Source organism: Sebastes fasciatus, chromosome 13 (assembly GCF_043250625.1).
Source record: "Sebastes fasciatus isolate fSebFas1 chromosome 13, fSebFas1.pri, whole genome shotgun sequence".
Taxonomy (NCBI): Eukaryota; Metazoa; Chordata; class Actinopteri; order Perciformes; family Sebastidae; genus Sebastes; species Sebastes fasciatus.
Window position 1 is genome coordinate 20,911,504 of NC_133807.1, and position 20,945 is coordinate 20,932,448.

At 42.4% G+C, this 20,945-nt stretch overlaps 1 protein-coding gene across 12 annotated transcripts in view; it reads left to right on the top strand.

The window, feature by feature from the left end:
- srcin1a (SRC kinase signaling inhibitor 1a) overlaps window positions 1-20,945 on the top strand; it is a 138,000-nt gene that overhangs the window by 44,928 nt on the left and 72,127 nt on the right. The window contains exon 1 of one of the 12 annotated variants that reach the window (XM_074656080.1): window positions 3,218-3,343. The exons of the other annotated variants lie outside the window; for them this stretch is intronic. Coding sequence (XP_074512181.1) covers window positions 3,319-3,343 — 25 coding nt within the window. The 5' untranslated portion in view covers window positions 3,218-3,318. Of the gene's footprint in view, window positions 1-3,217; window positions 3,344-20,945 lie in introns of those variants that run through there. 12 annotated transcript variants of the gene reach the window in all.

Below are 20,945 nucleotides of genomic sequence, written 5' to 3' on the forward strand. Positions count from 1 at the left end.
AAAGGGAAGGAAGGAGCATTGGTCCTCTCCAGGGAAATGCTCAGAGGACGGAGAGGAGGAAGTGGGGAATAGGAAGAGGGGGCAAACAGGGGGCAAGTAGAGTTTTCCGGTAACACAAGCAGCAAAGAGCAGGACAGCGTATTAAACAGCTGCAGAGAGACGGACAATATATTGCACCCTTTGTTCCATAACCAATTATTGCCTGTAATGGCCAAATCATTTATTTGCTGATAGAGCATAATTGCACGTCAGAAGGTTTGACTAGTGGTAACTGAGCTAATAAATCTCAGATGATTTAGTGCACGCACACAAACAGCCACGCACACTCACAGCGGATCATTTAGTGTACACAAAAAGAAAGGCGTGTTATCCTATCTGCTTACTGAATCGCAAATTCCCCCTCTACTGGAACATTAAGTAAACCTGCAGAGATGCTAATGCAATTACGGCACGCTTGCTCTGTACACAAATCAGAATAATTAAAAGGTCAAAGAGGACATAGTACACCATTAATATCTCATCTGTATGTGTTTGTAGGTGCTAAATTGCTTGGTGGGTAGAGGGTTGTTTTTCAAAGGTAGAGGATACGCTGTTTTTGTTTCCTTGTTGTTTACTGGAGGCATTAGCTCACTGCATTAGCTTAACAGCTTTCTGTGTGTCACTTATCCACAGGCTCAAGCATAGATGCACACCAACACACATGTCACACAACACGCATGTGCATGCAGTTAATAGTCAAAAGGTGTGTGTGTATGAACTCTGTGGGGAGTAAATCTGCATGTTCAGCAGTTGTCAAGCCCTATGTGGCCATTGTTAACCTTGCACCGCTCAGCAGGTGCAGCTCTGCATAGGGTAAGATATCTGTGGGTGTCATCCTCTGCTTGTACTGTGCAGTCAAAGCGGTGGGTGGGCCTTCGTCTCACTAGCACACGCACTCAGCTAATGATTTTTGATGACAGTGAAACAATGTGTTGTTCAGAGGAGGGACAGTGAGTTCTTAGAAGTTTGGAGTGATCCTCTTTTATTATTTTTTTTCACGAACTTGCAGCTCCACATTAAAGCTAGTTTTTGACCCCCTAGTGGCGCTATGCAGTAATGAGAGGGGTCCCTGTTTTGTTTGTATCGCGCCGCACATGCAGGCAGGCAGGCAACGTCATGGTGATAACCTGCAGAGTAATGTGCCAACATAGTCAATTAAGAAGACTGCAAAGCTAGTAAAAATGATGTTAACAATGCATGACGAAGGAAATGCATCCAACGTGTTTACGAGGCCTCAAGGATGCTCACAGTGTGTTTTGTTCAGTGACGCTGATTGTTAACGTAACTTCTCCACAGGGCACCTTTTTAATCCGCCATTTGATTTTATTACTTCTGTGTGATCATTGTTTTGCCGGAATTAACGATTCTGAGCAAATTGTAACGAAAAAGCTAATTCGAAGTTTATATTTTTACAGATGTGAAGAGTTTTATCTTATCAAAGTTGAAACAGTAGAGTATAGTTTTTTACATATTTACATGAGATTTTGCATATCTACTGGTATATTATTCATCAATATGGAAAGATTATGAAATATTAGATCTGATAAATGTGTAATATTGTGATTTTTAATCACACGCCAACCAAATTTGGAAAATAAGGGAAAGCTTGAAACGTGGGCTGTCCTGAATGACTTTTTTTTTGGCTTCGAAGCTTCGGTGAGAAATATTTGAAAGTATTCGAAGCTACACCGCGGTGCAGCGCAGCAGGCTGATATGATCTTCTGTCTGTCTGTCTCCATCTTGCCCGTTTCAGTGCCCGCCCGAGACAGTGCCGCTGCCGCACTACTGTACACACACACACCTCTACAACGAACAGCAATATCCATGTGACAATAACCGATAATAATTAATGTTGAATATGGTTTATGAATAATGTTGAGGGAGAATTCTTTATTTCATGGGCTATTTGGGGATTTATACTTGCAAACGATGCATTCGAATACTGATCTGGAGGTGGGTTACCATGGCAATGGTCGAAGCTTCAAAGCATTCGGGTCAGCTCTACTTGAAATGCAATGCTGCGCTACCCAAATGCATTGCACGGCTGCTTACATAGACAAATAATGGGAAGCGTGGATCCTGTGGACACCATAAGTGTGAGTCCAGACACACAGACAGAGAAACACACACACTTGCTCACTCAAAGCAGACTCGCTCTCACTGCAGAGATTCGTTCCCTGCTCTGCTTTCAGGTGGTCTTCACCTCCAAGGCTGCCTTGACCTCTCCCTGCTTTTCACGAAGGCCGATCCGGACTGAATCTGACATGTTAATTAAACATCATCTATATCTCAGAGGAGCAGAAGCCTTCTCCTTCCTACACCTCTCTGATTTGAACCGTGGTTGTTGGTCAGTGTGGTTTCTGAGATTTGCTGAGTGTTGACATGGACCTGAGCCCCAGGCCCACTGGTGTTAATTACCACACCATTCCTCTCGCCTCCACAGCCTCTGATTGGCCATCTTCATCTGAGCAAAGAAGCACCCTGGGGGCCGTGTGTATATATACACCGCTTTGATGGGGCTCTTTTTATTAGAGCGGATCGAGATGCGGAGATTCGCCATCTTTACTGTTCCTGTGGGCTACATGGAGTTAGCTCCGCCGGTATAGATTTTGGAGATGGGTGAAATTAAATTTAAAGACTCTTTCTCAGGTTACGTCGAGAGAAGGGAGGAGGTGGAGGCAGATGGAGGAGGAGGAGGCGGGGGGAAACAGGCAGGGAGCGGAGGTGTTGCCGGGGTGACAGGAGAGAAGGATGAGGTGGGACGTGCCAGTGGAGCGTCAGTAATCTGCTGCTCTGGCTGGCTGACAGGACAGTCATACACAGACACACTCCCGCTCAATCCACGGCCCCCAGCACACACCCGGTGTACACAGGTTCTACAGGCAGTGGCCAGGCAGCAAGGTGTTTTAAGGCCGCAGCGAGCCATGTTTTGTCCTGCTTCCCTGCTTGCTTGGCACGACCACTCGGATGGACATAATGAGGGAAATGGAGAGAGAGGCGAGCGAGACAGACAGCCAGGCACACACAATCATAACGAGAGAAAAGAGACGATGTTCAGAACTGGCAGCCTTACTTCTCTCTCTCTCTCTCTCTCTCTCCCTCGCTGTTTCTTCCCATACTCCTCCTCTCTCCTACCTCCCTCTTCTTTGATTTTACACAATATTCTGCCTAAGCCAGCGTCCCAGTGATGTGGCGACAGCTGGGGACGAATGTGGAGATGGGTGTAGGGATGGAGTGACCTAGACGATAAAAGGGAGTGAGGGATTGAAAGGAGCGCGGATGGAGAATGCTGGGAAACCCTCAGGTGGGCGCTTGGAGTGGTCCCCTCTTCTCTCTTTTTGTACATCCCAGTCCTGTTTGTTTTTTGTTTCTCCTTTTCCCCTCTCACTTTGTTTGTGAGGCATTCTTTTAGTTGGATGCTTGTGGTGTTTAATCTTGATAACCTGCTGCATTGAGGGACTCTCTGCATGCGTATTTGTGTGATTGTGTTTGTTGTCATTAGAGTCACGTAGCTCTGCTGTCGGCTCCTGCCTGCCTCCTGTATGTTCAAAGGCTGTGGAGCACAGTGGCTCCTCCAGGACTCAAGCTGCTGCTGCTGTTCCTGCTGCCGCCGCCTCAATCCGTGACAAGCGTCTTCACAAACTCTGTCATGGCTTTTCCGTGCGCCCTTCGGGACTTTTTAAGCCATTTGTAAGCCAGTCACTTTTAGTTCATTTGATTTATATTGTTGCTTCTCCTGCTGCTCCCGCTGATTCGTATTTGCATGAGAGCGGAAAATGTTTTTGATGCTTATTTGGATTTACTGTTTAGCTTCTCTGCGAGGGGCTTCGGCTATACGTTGAACACGTCTGTTTCCAAGGAGATGTCAGCATGTCAAAATAAAACGTCAGTCAGTCAGTGTTGCCACTCCTTTTTCCAACTGTGCCTCATTTTCATATCCCTGTCCCTCGGCTGTCGGCTCATATTTGGTGACAGTTTATGATCTGGGGGAACTAGTTGGATGATGTTAGCAGCACAGCTGGGCCAGCTAGACTGGTTATTCTTCATAATTATACCACTCCAATTACCTCAGTGACAGCGTGTGTGTGTGTGTGAGAGTATGTTGTCGGGTGACCACGATGCTCGCAGAGCGACAAGGACACTGACAAGCAACAGGGAATTTCTCTCTCTAGATGTTCCTCCATGATAACCTCGGATGAAGAGGGCGGTGGTGAGATGCTAACACACCGCCTTCACACTCCGACACAGCGATATGACAGTAATGGGTGTGTGTACGGTCGCTCTTGTGTGTGCGCCTGTGTGTTGGAGTTCTCATTAGCCCACAGGGTTTTGAGTCAATAGAGGCCAACACCTCTCCTCCCCTCTTTTGTCTATCCCTTCACAGCACTGAATCGCAAATTAGGATGTGCGCGCATGTGGTGTGTATACGTGTGCATCTGCGCGTGTATATATATTCCCAGTGTGCATGTGTCGGTGTGTATAAAGCCTGTGCAGTGATCCTTGATTCACTGCTTGGCCTTCCCTTCCTCTCTTGTATTGTTGCTTCTCTTGATGAATCCTTTTCCCCTCCGTTAATTAGTCAAGTGAACCTCCAGAGCTTTAACCATTATTTATTCATCATCATGCCCTCAGTTCGATCTCATCACTGAATAGGGAGTTAATGTGTTTGTGCGTACCTGGGTGTGCTTTTAGGATCAATGCCAGGGGGGTGCAGGGTTCACGGAGTCGGACCATCTAAAACACACTCAGAGGTGTACACTTTTAGCAAAGCGGCAGCTTCGGAGGTTAAAACGAGGAGAAACTCTTCCTTTCTTTCTTCATCCACCTCCTCTTTAACACACCTACACTCTGTTGTCTTCATAAAATGAGTTTAAAGGATTAAAGACAGCCAGAGAATGAGCAGTGGGAGATCAAACGTGAGCAGCTGACACTTGTGTTTGTGCTGGGATTTGTTTGGAGTAGATGCACGTACGCTCTGTGATGGATGATAGACGATATGTAGGTGTAAGTGTGACGGATGAAGCTTTCTTGCTATCTTACTTTACTACTACCTCCTACTTTGATCCCACAGTAAATATCGGTTATAGCACTGTAGCTTACGGATCTTTTCATTATTAGTTAATGTGATATCAGATTGCTTGTTTTTGAAAATACAGATATTCAGTCTACAATGATATAAAACAGAGATGAGCAGTAGTTTCTGATTGAATAAGCAGGAAACAATGAATGGTTGGGATTTTTCCTTGACGATTAGTTTATTACCAAAAGTGTCGATGGTTCATTTAATTGAGATAAATTCTCAACACTTGCCGTACAAATAACATCTAATTCATTGCAAAGCCTAAATGCTTTAGAGCTGCAATGATTTATCGAAGAGTTTTAATCTATTAAATTATTCTGCAACTATTTTTTATAATCGAGTAAACGGTTTGAATCATTTTTCAAGCAAAAAAAAGTCAAAATTCTCTGATTCCAGCTTCTCAAATGTGAATATTTTCTGGTTTATTTACTCCTCTATGACAGTAAACTCAATATCTTTGAGTTGTGGACAAAACAAGACATTTGAGGACGTCTTCTTGGGCTTTGGGAAATGCTGATCGCCATTTTTCACCATTTTCTGACATTTTATAGACCAAACAACGAATCGATGAATCTAAAAAATAATCGTTAGTTGCAGCCCTAAAATGATTGTCCACTAAACACAAAGTTCACGTCGTCATTCGTGTGGTAACAAGTAAGGATTTACTTCAAGAGATGCGTCTTCGCTCGGCCTCGTTTCTCTCCAGACACGGCTTGAACTTGAAACTCCGGTTATGCACTGTTTGTCACTACCGTGGAGAAGAGAAGCGAGATGCGAGGGTGAAATTGGTCGTGAAGCGAGAGGAGAGAGGAGATGATGAAGAGCTGTGGCAGTATTTCTGAGCGCTCCATCTTACCCTCAAAGTGATGTTTCCCTTTGATATATTTTCTATTTCCTGACACGAACAGTCGACCTCTGGCATTAGCTCTCCATGTGATCTCACCACTAGTGTTCCGGCTGTGTTTCGAATCTATCAGCAATGGCAATTTCTTTCGAAAAATTGTTTTTCTTCGGCTACCACACACACACACACACACACACACACACATGCCATTCTTATTAATGCATAAGGAAGGACAGGCCTTCAACTCGCTATTTCACACTTCTGTCCGGCGAAACTTTGTCCATGAACCCACACAAGGATTTGTTTGCTATAAGCTACTAAACATTATGCAACATAAAAAAGATGAATGTCTAAATCTCAAATCTCTAAAACACCTCAAAGCAAAACCAACCTTTATTAAACAGGGAATTATGAGAATTTAGATTATTTGTTTAGCTTAAAGCTTTGCCTTTCTGAAAATAATCCAATATGATAGCCTCAATAATTAAAACTAAGAAGGACTTTCATCCACAGAATTACAGCAAAACATCCCCAAATGTTTTTAAATCAACAAAATACTGAAGTTTGAAAACTCAGAAATATCAATATTTTAACATGTTCATTACTTCAATGAAAAAAGAACCCGTTTGTTTTTACAAACTCAATCATGTCTTTTCTCGTCCTGTTTATCATTATTCATGAACTATGAGAAGCAGTTGTAGTCTTAATTATTTATTTGTGAGCTCTTTGTGACGATCAGAGAGAATACATAAAAACATTAAGAGCAGTAAAGTGTGTGTGTGCCATGACTTCCTGTCAGTCAGCAGAATTGTATTTTCTCCCCGTTGGTTTCTGTAGCACTGATGATGCAGGATGACAGTCAACTTTCCAAAGGATGAGTTACCTGCCAGTCTGCATCACTTCATGTTTACTCTTTTTAGTAAGTCAATGTGAACATGAAACAGACTAGATTTAAATTGCAGCATTGTGTAATTTATAGGATTTATTGCTTAAACTTGCAACAACTGTTTTTTTTTGTTTTGTTTTTTTTAGCCACTTGAGGGCAGCGGAAACAAGGTGTGATACATGTGTGTGAACATTGACATATCATCATCTTTAAGTTGATATAGTGTTAGCAAATGGTTGCTTATTTACAGCAGTTATCATTCGTTTGTTTCTGGCTGCCTGATGAAGTCCAATATTGACTGTGTTTTAGCTCTGTTTCTGGTCTCTACTGAATCCTGAGGGAAATATCAGCCTCTTAAGCTGCTCAATGCTCCACTATATTCACCAGCTGGTCTCTAACCGTGTCTCTCTGCTGTTGGGTGCTGGTCTGGTAGGGTACAGTGGGTTTTCACTGAAAACAGCTGCCCGCTGTGATCGAAAATGACACTATGAGAGTGAACCAAAACAGTAAGGTTGCAGCGGGACAGCTAAACGATGAGCTGAAACTCACTAACTAAGCAAAACCTTTCACAATGTCACATTGTTTTCTCATTATGTGATACAATGTTATTAGAGAACTGTCGCTTATCGCAGCTTTAAGTATCAAGGATCTTTAGCGACTCGATCTGCAGGGTACTCTACTTATAACAATGGTTGTGCAAACCCCATTATCATTTCTGTCACAGGTGTTATAATCAGGGCTGTCAAATTTAACGTGATAATAATGCGTTAATGCAGATTTGTTTTAACGCCACTAATTTCTTGAATGCATTAATGCAATTTGCGATTTTTAGGTTGTAGTGGGCTCAGTTTTAAAGCTAGCTAGCTTGTCGCAAAAGAGGCTAAATAACGCTCCAAACTTACGCTAAATGTTGGTGAGGAAGAACTGGCATGGCCATTTTCAAAGGGGTCCCTTGACCTCTGACCTCAAGATATGTGAATGAAAATGGGTTCTATGGGTACCCACGAGTCTCCCCTTTACAGACATGCCCACTTTATGATAATCACATGCAGTTTGGGGCAAGTCATAGTCAAGTCAGCACACTGACACACTGACAGCTGTTGTTGCCTGTTGGGCTGCAGTTTGCCATGTTATGATTTGAGCACATGTTTTATGCTAAATGCAGTACCTGTGAGGGTTTCTGGACAATATGTGTCATTGTTTTGTGTTGTTAATTGATTTCCAATAATAAATATATACATACATTTGCATAAAACAAGCATATTTGCCCACTCCCATGTTGATAAATGGTAAAATGGTAAATGGACTTGGACTTATATAGCGCTTTTCTAGTCTTCCGACCACTCAAAGCGCTTTACACTACATGTCAGTATTCACCCATTCACACACACATTCACATACACTGATGGCAGAGGCTACTAAGGTGCCAACTTTGCCCATCAGGATTTAATCTAAATACTCATTCACACACCGATGGCTATGCCTCCGGGAGCAATTTTTTGGGGTTAAGTGTCTTGCTCAAGGACACATCGACATGTGACCCGGAGCAGCCGGGGATCGAACCACCGACCTTCCGATTGGTGGACAACCTGCTCTACCCTCTGAGCCCCAGCCGCCCCCAATAAGAGTATAAGAGTATTATACAAATCTCCCTTTAAGGTACATTTTGAAAATATAAAAATGTGATTAATTTGTAATTAATCGTGATTAAGTATGGACAATCATGCGATTAATTGTAATTAAATATTTTAATCGATTGACAGCCAGGTTATAATGTATGAGAAATTGTAATTGTTTATGACTATATGGATTATGTCACTTACCAGGGGAAATCAGACACCACTAGATTAGGTAGCGGTGAGGACTTGGGGGACCAGACAGAATCATTAAACCAGTCATTAGTAATGATCCGTCAGTTTAAGGCAGCTATTGGGCAATGGCTGCAGGTCATGATTGAGCCGTGGCTCTGAGTCTGCTTCATTCATTCCCAGAGCTCAGTGACAGCTTTATGTCACGATGATACACAGCAGGGCCAAAGGGCCATGCTGAGGTCAGCAGGGGGGCACCTGGGCCACGTAGGTTTTGGACGATTCGTGCTGATGCTTAGGGAGACTGGATTTGTGGAGCTCGAAATAGCTTATGTGTGTGGCAGGAGGTGGCGATGGCATGAGGGCAAAGCTGTAGCTCGAGGCGCCATTTACAGATGGAGAAAATGGAGCATTTGTGCACATCTGCTCCAACTGGCCAGAGGCTGAGCAGCAGGTCAGAAACAGAAAATAACCAGATGTCAGCTGGAGATGAGAGTGGTTAGTTTTCCTTTTTTTTCTAATTAAAGGCAGTAGAAGTGTTGCATTTTTAAGGGGCTGTAAGGAAGGGATGCAAATAAGAAGCAGAGCAAGAGAGACAAAGAAGTTGGAGAACATGCCGTGAGTGACTGACAAGCTTTTAAGCAGGAACTGGAAATATCTCAAAAGCGTCTAGTGAAGCATGAAGCCAGAACTCGGAGAGAAAGTGAAAAGGCGGCCAAGAAGAAGCGGGGATGGTAAGACACAATGGAAGGAGGTTTTGCTTTTGAAAAGTTAAAAACAGACATGATTTTTGAAGAACAACCCAAGGTCATTTTGGCGTGAGTGTTAGGAGCACATAGGGAAGAGTCAAACAGGCTACAGTGAGAGAGACAGTAGATGGGGGTTGTTGACTGATAAAATAGTGTGCTTGTTTTTGGGGGATCCGTCTGTTTGTCCATCCGTCCGTCTTCCGGGAGTTCTCTGGTGAGATTAATGTCCTGCCATCAAATCGTAGACTCCCTCCTGTCAAACACGCGCTCCAGAGCCTATTTATAACCAGACGCTCACTCACAATTACTAATGAGTCTCTGGGTGACAAATGGATTTGGAGGACACCTTGCACACACCCTGGCTTCCTCCACTCTGCTCCCTCTTCTCCCATCACTCATCTGGTCCCAGTGCCCTCTTCTTCCTTAAGTTTTTATTCATCTCACCCCATCTCCTGTGTCCAAACATCCTCCTGTCCCACTTCTCCCTGCTCTTTCTCCACCTGGTTTTCAACACACACCTTAAACCATCAATTTGTCTCCTCTTCACTGACCTCTTTCTGCCAGCCTCTGTATACACATTTTCGTCTGTGGCTTTCTAAGTGTCATCCACCTCTATTCTTAGCCTCTCTCTTCCAGTTGCTGCCTTTGTCTCTGTCAATCTCTGTCTCTCTCTTGTCTCTCAGCTAGTTGTGAGTCAGTGCTAGTGCTGACTGGATTAGCCATGGGCGGCGCTGCCAAGTGCTCTGGGGCTCTGGGGCAGAACAGTTACCAATTGTCAGATTTCAGTTTCATTCAGCCAACAGGTGGCAAGAAGAAAAGGAGAGGAACAATCGCTAATAAAGACATTTCTTGATGTCTGTGTTTACATTAAATGGTGCTGTATTCTCACTTGTTCAATAGCTATAGGCCCCTGCAGGAGTACTGCTTTAGCTCCAAAGGCGTCAGTCTATATCTGGCAGTCCGGAGAGGCAGCGTTCCTGTGGATGTGATTGGCAGCATGAGGCCTTCAGATTGAAGGAAAACATCCAATCAGATCGCCCTTAGGACTCATCATAAAGGCCATTTTAACTTGGATGAATGTTACCTGGTGCTCTTGAGTATCAGTGACCAGGAAATGTTAGCGTGTCTACATCAAAGCCCTGCGGCTAATGATCCCATCAGACAATACAAGTATGTAACTAAAAATATACTAGCAGGAACAGTGTGGGAGAGATTCTGGATGGTAGCATTAGAGAACAAAGATCCAGTGTGTAGGATCTGGCGGTATCTAGCAGTGAGGTGAGGAAACGCTAATGGCTGTCTCTAGAGACATTTGGAGCAGAGCCAGCGTGTAGAGTGTGTGTACATGGGAAATGAGTGGTGAAGCAAGGGAGAGAGGCAGTGGGAGTGGGTAATGTTATCGACTCCGGCCCAAGCAGGAAAAGTTAACAGAGTTAGGTTTGTCCGTTCTGGGCTACTGTAGAAGCATGGCGGACTCCATGAAGAGAACCTGCTCCTTATGTAGATATGAACGGCTCATTCTAAGGTAACGAAAACACAACAACTCTTATTATCAGGTGATTTATACACTAAAGAAAACATATTTATTTATATTATATTCCATTTCTGCCGGTAGATCCCCCCAAATGTTACACACTGGTCCTTTATGGGACCTATCTTGCACCCTGCGCAAAGTGGTGCAAAGTGGTGCAAAGTGGTGCAAAGCACAGCGCAACTGTCTGCTAGTTTCAGACTGACAAAGTTGTCATTTTCACACCCAGCGCCCACGCTGTGTAGGTAGCAAATGAAGTTGCACCCATCTGTGCGCCCATGGGCGTGTTGGTCTTAAAATGAGGTGTGGTCAGGCGCTTTGTTGGCTTGTTGCTATCTTGAGGCAGCAGAAAGCGGATATTAAGATGCGTTTACATAGGCGGGTTCACAACATGTACACACTCTGCTTGTTACACACAAAATGCGTTAAATACAGTGTCGGCGCTAGAACAATGTTTTTATTTATGTTAAGGAAAACACAAAATTCAGGTGGCAAGTGATGATTCAAAATATAATGAAATATAATGAAGTAAGGCACACCTGTCTTTTAAAGGGGAATGGGAGATGACACTGATTGGTTTAATTCCTGTTACGCCCAAAATATACCTATGATTAATCATGAGACTAAATACAACCCCTTTGCCCCATGCGCCTTACTTTGCACCCAGATTATGCACCGTTTAACTAATTAAAGTGGAGTTGGACTCTGAAATGCACTTGCGCCATGCACTTTAGACCATTCGCTAAAGATCATTCAAATAGGGCCCTAAAAATGTAATTATGGAATCAAAAAGTGCAAAACCTTTCTTGATGTTTGAATGCTTTTATGGTTAAATCAGGACAGCTTGTGCGAAATGTTTTGCTGATTTCCTGACATCTCTAGGTTTGAAATTTTTTTGGTTTGATCGATTTTGACTGCTGCAGTTGAAGAAAAGTTTTGAAGAGGTGGTAGCAACATTCACTAATCCCTGTGCTGCTGTGGTAAGCCGTTTGGGACTGAGCAGAGACATGGAGGTTAGTCTGGAAGGTGACAGAAACTTTGCTGCTGTTTTTCTAACTTTCACCCAGAAAAACTGAAAAAAAACCACCTTTTGATACACATAGGTTTAGTTTCCTCTCAACACATTCATTGTCATTTAACTTGTCCAGGCCTGACCTGCGGTTTGTACCTCTCCTCCGTGGATGGAACAGAGCGTACACTTCTTGTTTGTAACACCAGGCTTGTCAGGGGGTTGTTTTTGCTGTTTTTGTTTGTTGCAGTGGGCGCCGTGTTGTGTTGGCAGTGACAGCTTGTTAACGTCTAACTCGTCATCTCCTCCTCCTCTTTCGTGCCAACTGGCTGCTCTTCCCTGCTCACCTACACTACATCACCACAGAAGCCCACGCATCCATCTGCACGGCTGCCCCGCCCCGTCATCCCCCTGCACACCAACCCAAATGAGACGCTCAAAACACACCCGGCGCCGATGGAGACAAGAGATAGAGAGGGAAAGATGCATGACAGGGAGGAGGAGAACGCTTTGTTGAGCCAATACCCTTGATGCATGTGCACAAAGATCAATGCATCCAAACACAGATGCACACATGATGCGGCATACATTACTGAATGACCATTACTGTCTGGACAACGTGGCGTCTAGTAGGACAGCCAGAGAAATGATGGATGAGCGGGATGTAGAAATGATTTGTTTGCGTCAATATTATCCAATAATGCAGTACATAAGACATTTCAAAAGGAAAAGGACATTTATTAATGGTGGAGAATGCAGAAAAGTCAACGTGCCTTTATCGCAGCATACTGTAAGTGAAACTGAATAAAAGCAATACTAGATACAGAAAATGCAATTATTTATCATGGGAAATGTGTTCCTTAACCTCTAAACAAGCTACTTGCAGCAACAAAACACTTCAGACATGAAATACTTGACTTGAAATTGAGCAAAAGCCTTTTGCTGTTATGTTTTTTTTCTCAGTAATGTAGGCATGTAAAAACTGAAACGACCACAAGGATCACAAAACTATATCGAAACAAAAAATCTATTGTGTCATACACATACTGGAGTGTCCAGCCCACATAAGACTGTTGCAGTATTGGTGAAACATTTGTCAGCCATTAAGTGGGAAATATTAAGCTCATTTTCTGGTTCATATTTTTATTCTGGGGGTCAACTCTATAATGTTTACATTTGGGTTGTCAAAGTTAAGGCGATAATAATGCAAATGTGTTTTAAGGCCACTAATTTCTTTAACGCATTAACGCAACTTGCAATTTTTAATTTGTAGTAAGCTCAGTTTTAAAGCTAGAGAGAAGATTCTGGCATCACATGAAACTAGAAAACCTGGGGAATCCATTGATACCAACATGTCATACTAGCTTGTTGGGATGGAGGCTAAATAACGCTCCAAACTTTTGCTACATTTTGGCAAAGAAAAACTGGCATGGCCATTTTCAGAGGGGTCCCTTGACCTCTGACCTCAAGATATATGAATGAAAATGGGTTCTATGGGTACCCACGAGTCTCCCCTTTACAGACATGCCCACTTTATGATAATCACATGCAGTTTGGGGCAAGTCATAGTCAAGTCAGCGCACTGACACACTGACAGCTGTTGTTGCCTGTTGGGCTGCAGTTTGCCATGTTATGATTTGAGCATATTTTTTATGCTAAATGCAGTACCTGTGAGGGTTTCTGGACAATATTTGTCATTGTTTTGTGTTGTTAATTGATTTCCAATAATAAATATATACATACATTTGCATAAAGCAAGCATATGTGCCCACTCCCATGTTGATAAGAGTATTAAATACTTGACAAATCTCCCTCTAAGGTACAATTTGAACAGATAAAAAAATGTGCAATTGATTTGCGTTAATCATGATTAACTATGGACAATCATGCGATTAAACGCGATTAAATATTGTAATCGATTTACAGCCCTAATTTACATCCTTTAGAGTTCATAAAACATTATTTTTCTCATACTATCCATTGCTGCAACACCTCTTTTCACCCTCTGTCTGAAACAGTGCGTTTTAGCGCCTGTCTCTTTAAGGCCCCCCCTCGAAAAGGATAATTGTTAAATCAGTTATCCAAAATAATTGTTTCACCTCACCATGCAGAATATCAGAGTTAAAGATCATTCCAGGGAGAAGCTGTTCAGCCATATTGAAGATTATGAATCAGATTATGAACCCCAGGTTTGCTCCTGTAGCGTGCAATACATGGTGGAATCTTTCCATTTGCCATATTTCCCAATAACATAATAACAGTGGCTATAACTTAATCTCTGTTTTCAAGGGCTGGCATTCTGACCATGCACACAGTAAAGTAAATGTCTTGCCTGTGGTATTTTCTTGCCCTCTCCTCTGTAACAGAGACAAACGGGCAGGCAGCAGAGGATGACGGGAGATGTGAGGCAGAAGGTGGAAGGTTTTTTACCGAGCTCCTCTGCAGCCCACTTTGTGATATCCTCTGGGGACTGGTGAAACAAGCAATTACTCTAACACCCCACTAGGGACTGCTGTGTGCCGCTCATCTCTCCACTCTAAAGAGGCATTACAAAACCTTCCCAAACAGGCTGGAATGCCTGATATGGGATTTCATCTCTCATCTGTGTCACACTTCAAATACAGATGGCGTCTTTGTATTTGTGACACTGTTTCAACATGTGTATTTTCTGATCTATCTGTCTTCTTAGCTCAGGGTTCAGTGTTCACAGAAGAAAAAATATTTCAAAAACATGATTTGAGGATAAAAGAGGGGAGTTTAATTTAGATTCTGTTAACTTCACAGCCCTCCACAGTAAAAAAACAAAATTCCTGCAAGGCAGCCTTAGGAAAATCCGCCACCTACCTCCTATCCTCTGATCCTCAATTTGTCTCGTCTGTGATGCCAGTCGACAGAAAGCAGTTTGTACTGTGACACATGACTATCAGCATCAGATCTGTGCCATGTTGACTCGACAACTCCGACGCCCTGCTTGTGCCACATCTGTCACTGGCTGCGTGTCTCTCACCATCATGCTTGTACGACCTTACACTGTATGCTTGTCGGACAAATGTGCGTGTTAGGCTGCAAACAGCTTTGTGGAACAGCTGACCTGTTGCCAAGGCGACCTGTCTGCAGTGGCAGCCACAGTCAGACTCGTCTCAGCTAAAGTCTGGCTGTTTTGATTGATCCCTTTTACTTATTCTTTTTAGTTTCTTGGAGGTAATGTTTTGCCTCTTGCTCTTTAAATAGAGAGGAAAAGTCTCTCCCCTTCCGGTGAAGCCCATGGGTCCTTATTTCAGAAAACATATGTATGGTAGTCAACGGCGAGAGACAAATATTTTTGGATCCTGTTTGAATTACGCCATGAATCACACATATGATATTTGTCAATTTAAAAGATAATTTTGCAAGTACAAAAAGTCACAGTTTGTCGTAGTATCATTTAGTTTTGTGTGAAACCGCTCAGTGAACTACATCTCTCGCACAATATACGTCACCACCGTCACTTAGCTATGACCACGCACAAATGAAACGTTTTCTTACCTGATGTGTGTTATCCAGTGACTCCAGGTCTTTTTATCAGCCAGTAAGAGAAAGAATGAGTGAGACCCGTTGCTGTGTGTGAGTACATCCCAGTAGAAAACACACAGGCATCGTAGCTTCAGCTAGAGAGATGTCACTTACGCAACCTTTGGTTGTGTAGTCTTTCTAATTTCGTATTTTCACAGCCTTGTACTTCAACAGTTTTACAACAAACTGCGACTTTATTGACTTGCACAATTATCTTTTAAATTGACAAACATCATATGTGTGATTCATGGTGCAATTCAAACGGGATCCAAAAAAATTATTTGTCTCTTGCCGTTGACTACAATTATTTTCCTACAATAAGTTCCCACGGTGGTCCATCGGAACGGGCGGGACTTCGCCTCTATTAAAAAAAGTTCTGGCAGTAGCATTACAATTAAACGAGGAGGAAAGTTGCTCCTGTTATTCTCATTATTCGAAGAGAATCAGCACTTCTGTGACTGTGAGTGTCTCCCCCTCCAGGTCGCAGTCAAGAGAGAGACTAATCGTATGAACCCAGCTTATTTTCCAGGGGTAAGAAAAGCCTTTACTGATGAGGACAACTACGCTAAAGAAGCAGTGTTTTGCTTTTAGCAGTTCAGGCTTGTTCTGAGGCTATTAAGGTCTCTTACTAAGTATCATCCCATTGGACTTGTGTGCAGGGCCTCAGCTGGTGTTGCATAGTTTTCAGTGCTAATCACCTCTGCACACCTGTCACCACCATCAAAAGTCTCTGTATGCCTACTGCTCCGTCACAAAAGCCATCATCATCACCCGCTACTGTACATTTCAAAAGTCAAATATCAAGGCTAGTGCTTAGATTTAATATCATATCAAGTACAATGACACTTGCAAATGTTATAAACCCATTAAATGATAATGCCGCTGAGTGAAATGCAGCCAAATTGTGTGCCAGCCATGCTTTTGTGACAGCCGCCGATGAACTCGAAACTCATTTTTCTCAGTTTCACTGCCCACAGTCGCTTCTGTTTGGCTGGTGGAGCTGAATACGTCCTCTCTTTAACATTCCCCTTGTCTTTCGGCACCCCTCCATCGCTGCTGCCTACATCTGCTCTGGTAAATCATTTAATCAGCTGATGTAAGTGATGAATGAATTTCAGTTTGTAATGTAATTCACCACTTTGATTGATAACCCATGGCCGGAGCCTAACTAATCTGACAACAGATGTGTTCCTGTGGGAGAGTGCTTGTTAGGTTAGCCCGTTGGCTCTGTCTGGAATGAGAATGGCAGCGTGCTAATACTACAAGAGGCTTGGCAGGCAGGTCTGCCGGAAGTGGAGGCAATAAACTACATGTCAGAGCCAGCTCAGTAATCCTGCCCCGTAAAAGAAGTAACCTTAACAGTGCTGCTCCACTAGCAGCAACTGAGATCCCCCTTAATTAACCAGCAGCGATGACAAGATTTACTGCAAATTACACATCATTACACGATCATTAGGAAACCTTAGGCTCCCAATCTTAGCAGCACAAATTGGGTTTTGGCTTGCACTCTGCAGAAATGATATTAGAATAATAATAATCTTGTTTTGGTGCTTAAGTGTTTAATTAGACACAAGAACAACAACAAAAAAACATTAGATGCCGTTTGCAATTACCTTGCATTTCTACTGCAGTGCTGTGTTTGTCTCTTTGGTGGTAGAATCTGCCAATTAATAGGGGTTAATTCAATATTATATCTGACAAGTTGTTATTGGAGGGCTAATTTTATCACCGTGTCATAGCAGTTGTTTTGTCTGTGCCATCTTAAACCTTCAGTGATTATTTTAGGGTATCTTTTTAACAGCTCTTGATACTCCAGTAATTTATTTTAATCTGTTATCCACCCTGTCTGATCGCCGAATCAAAATAAGATGATTTTTTTTCCCTCACTGGAAGTGGGAACACTTAACGCTTCCATCCTGTACACAAACCTTGATTTTTTTTAATCTTACATCTCTTATTTTACACCTCTTCTCATTACGTACCTGCTGGTTCTGCCTAAGGGAGCAGTTTAAGAGATTTAGAACTTGAAAGTTGGTTCCTGCAGTATCGTTAAAAAGCCATCCTATCTCTCACTCTCCTGAATACAAGTTTGGAAGTTTTGACACCTCTGGTTTCCTACCGACAGTCTTGGCAACATGCCTGCAGAAGGCTGTTGTATAATCAGCATGATGCTGTCAGTGTGTTGGCCTCTGGAGGCGAGAAACAGTAAGAGGCTCTGACCTGTCCAGCGCCAGCTTAATGAACCCGCAGTCGGTGATGTACAGCAACAAGAAATACTGTCTTACTGTACGTAAATAGGCTTCTGAGAATTTGTTGCTCAAGCTTTCCTGTTTCTAATTGCTTTTTCTTTTATACAGTGCATTGTGTGTATCCTCAAGGTCTAATGAACGTGTAGTTGTCTGCATTTCTTTCCTCGTAGAATCTTTTGTTTGGGGAGATTTTTGAAATCTGCATCATTGACATCCATTATTACTTTCTAGCAATCTTCTTCTTTCCTGCCTTTTGTGCTTGATCTTGGTGCTTTACTGTCACCTGTACTGAACAGGGCTGTCCTCGAACAAAGACATTTTTTAGTCGACTAACACTCATACGATTTTGTTGACTAATTCATTAGTTGATTTAATAGACAGATTGGTAAAACTGAGTTCCTCCACACAGAAACACACAAAAGTACCACTTTAAATCTTGTGTTTACCAGAGATGTGCTCATTAGTTTCTTGGAAATAAGTCATTCAGCATGAAAAAAAGCAAATCTTAGTCGACTAAGACCGAAACAGGCAATTAGTCGACTAATCGGCTAAGAGTGATCAACCCTAGTACTGAAGATCAGTAGAATATTGTGAAACCATTGGCAGCAGGAATGTGTATGTGTGCATAAGACTAACACATAAAAGCATTGCTCCATAGTGCTACTAGTGGTACCTTTTTAAAGCTGCATTAATAGATGTTTTTCTATTGACTTCTTGGGGGCGGAAGAATAACAAGCTGACAGAAACACAACCCGGACATTACTTTTATAGAGTTCTAATGTGTAATGTGTAATCAAACAATTGCTTATTTTCACACATAGGACACAAGGAGAATTATTAGCATTAATTTAGAACATGTTAAAAAGTATGCTTATGTTGAGACTGAACCATAAAAGTATATTTGTAGGAAGTGAAACACCTAAAAATGTCTAAGAAGCTCTGCCGAGTTGGGTAATAATAGTAATCTCAGTGGGTTCATCTCTGCGGTTGATCCCTTTCACATTTCACGTAGTTATTAGATTCATAGTTAATATAAAACTTAAAGAATATTGCAGCTTTAACTATGCATTTTAATTACGTTATAACCTTTGTCTGCAGTATGTATTTCAGGCGAGACACACAGTCCTACTGCACACACACAGAAATTGAGAAAAGATTTATAACTCCCTTAATGCCGTCTTCCTCTGGCGTTGCCCCCTTCTTCATAATAACCCTGCTCATCTCATGAATATGCAGACGCTCTTCTGTGTATCAGCTCAGATAGAGCCGGCTTCTTAAATTTTCCATTTATGTCCTAAGATTTTCTTTGCTGCTTAAGCTACTCCACCAAATTTCACCCCATCAGTCACATTTCAGTCAGTGGGCGCTTTGCAACATCTTATGCACCAACATGCATCTGGATGTCTGCATGTGTGTGTGTGCTGTTAATATTACTGGGCCTATGGGACAGATAATGACCTATTAGACCTGAGTGATTTAGTATGGAGTCCTTGGCAGTCATCGCTGGGGTATCTCTATTACCAGTGACCTCCACATGAGTGTTTTTCTGCCCGCTTTTTATTTTTTTATCAACCTCCTGTCAGGCGAGGCTGAGCAGTACAGTAGCTGGGATGCCTTTAATGTGTGGCAGTGCTCTCCATGTGGTTCATGTGTTGTAAAGGAGATATGCGGTGATGTGTGAGCAAGATAAAAGAACAGCTGGCAGATTCTGATTGGACGGTTTTCATCCACCTGTCTTCTGACAGAGTTGGCTTCTTTGCATGATAAGCAGTCAACCCCTCAGGAAAGTCTGTTTTTTCCATCCTTGGTCTGTCTCTCTCTTCACGTCTCTTTCTTTCTGTAAAGAAAGAACTTGTTTATTCATCTTCAGTAATTATTTCTTTAAAATCAACAGCTGCTTGTTTGGTGCTTTTGTGTTTTGTTTGGTTAGAATAAATTGATATTTTTATACTGGAGAAAGGGACTGTTTAGCCAGGGTTTGACAGTAAGTGTTGCCAGGTTGCCATTGGCAGTCATTTTGAGTAATTGGCAACCAATTCTTTACCTTTGGTCAAAAACATTTTGAAACTAGGGACAGAAAACAGCAAAACGTGCACCCCAAAATACAAAAAAAAAAAATATATATATATATATATATATATATATTTGTTGCATTAGTCATGAGGGTCGGCTTGGGAGTATAACCAAGTTAGTTAGTTATTTAGAGAGCTCGTTAAAGGGAAACACAGGTAACATTAGGTCGTTAATGTCTCTAGTGTTTGCTTTGGTGATTGGCTTGTGACGGTAGTTTTGGTATGCTAATATTGAGCCGGTAGCTACCGGCAAGTTACGTAATCAAACGCTATAACGTGGGCTTCAGAATAAAGTAGTGCTTTCTGCGTTTATTTTCTTAGCGACCCTTTCTTTGAGTGGTCTGAATGAGACAGCAGAGGAGGAGAGACAGGTGATCAGAGAGGGGAGAGGACGGGAGATGGGGAAACTTTCAGTGTCACTGTAGCCAGCGATACAGTAACGTTACTGATCTCTGTTTCGGCTGCAGTTTATGAAATGGACTGTTTTGTCCTTAGTTTTAACATTGTAAAAATCCTCTTTACATCCAGGAACAATACAGTAGTGTCCCCTCTTTTGTTTTCTTCTGTCCTCTGTCTCTTCATGCTCGCTTCATGCTTTCACGGTCTCTACCGTTGTATCTGTGTAACTCAGCCAAGCCAACCAACCTCGCAACGTCACAGGCTACAGTACTGCAACATGGCGGCGCTCTTGCCACGAAAGATAAAACGGAACCTCTTTTTGTCTTTTAAATGCTGACATTTGTCACGTTTGTTATATAATAGTTAATTAGAGTGGAAATCTATTTAGTAAACCAGCTTAACTTGCCTTTATAGTCAGAACCAGTTGATGCTGTAAGTGACATTGCTTCACGTCACAATGCTGCACATGCGTTGCACAAGTTTTAGAGACAATGGCGAAGCAAATTAAGTTGTTTCCCTTTAGGGTGAAAAGTTCAACTAACCCGTCAACATCACAAACGAATGTGTAAGTTGATTCAACTGACGAAGAACCAGATGATCCTGAACGAAAAACAAAAAGGAAATTTGTAAAGTCTCGGGAGGCGAAGTATCCCGATGTCTTTGAGCTGGATGCAAATTAAAAGTTAGCGCTGAGCCCTGTAAACTCTAGTTTCAAGTACAGACAAAT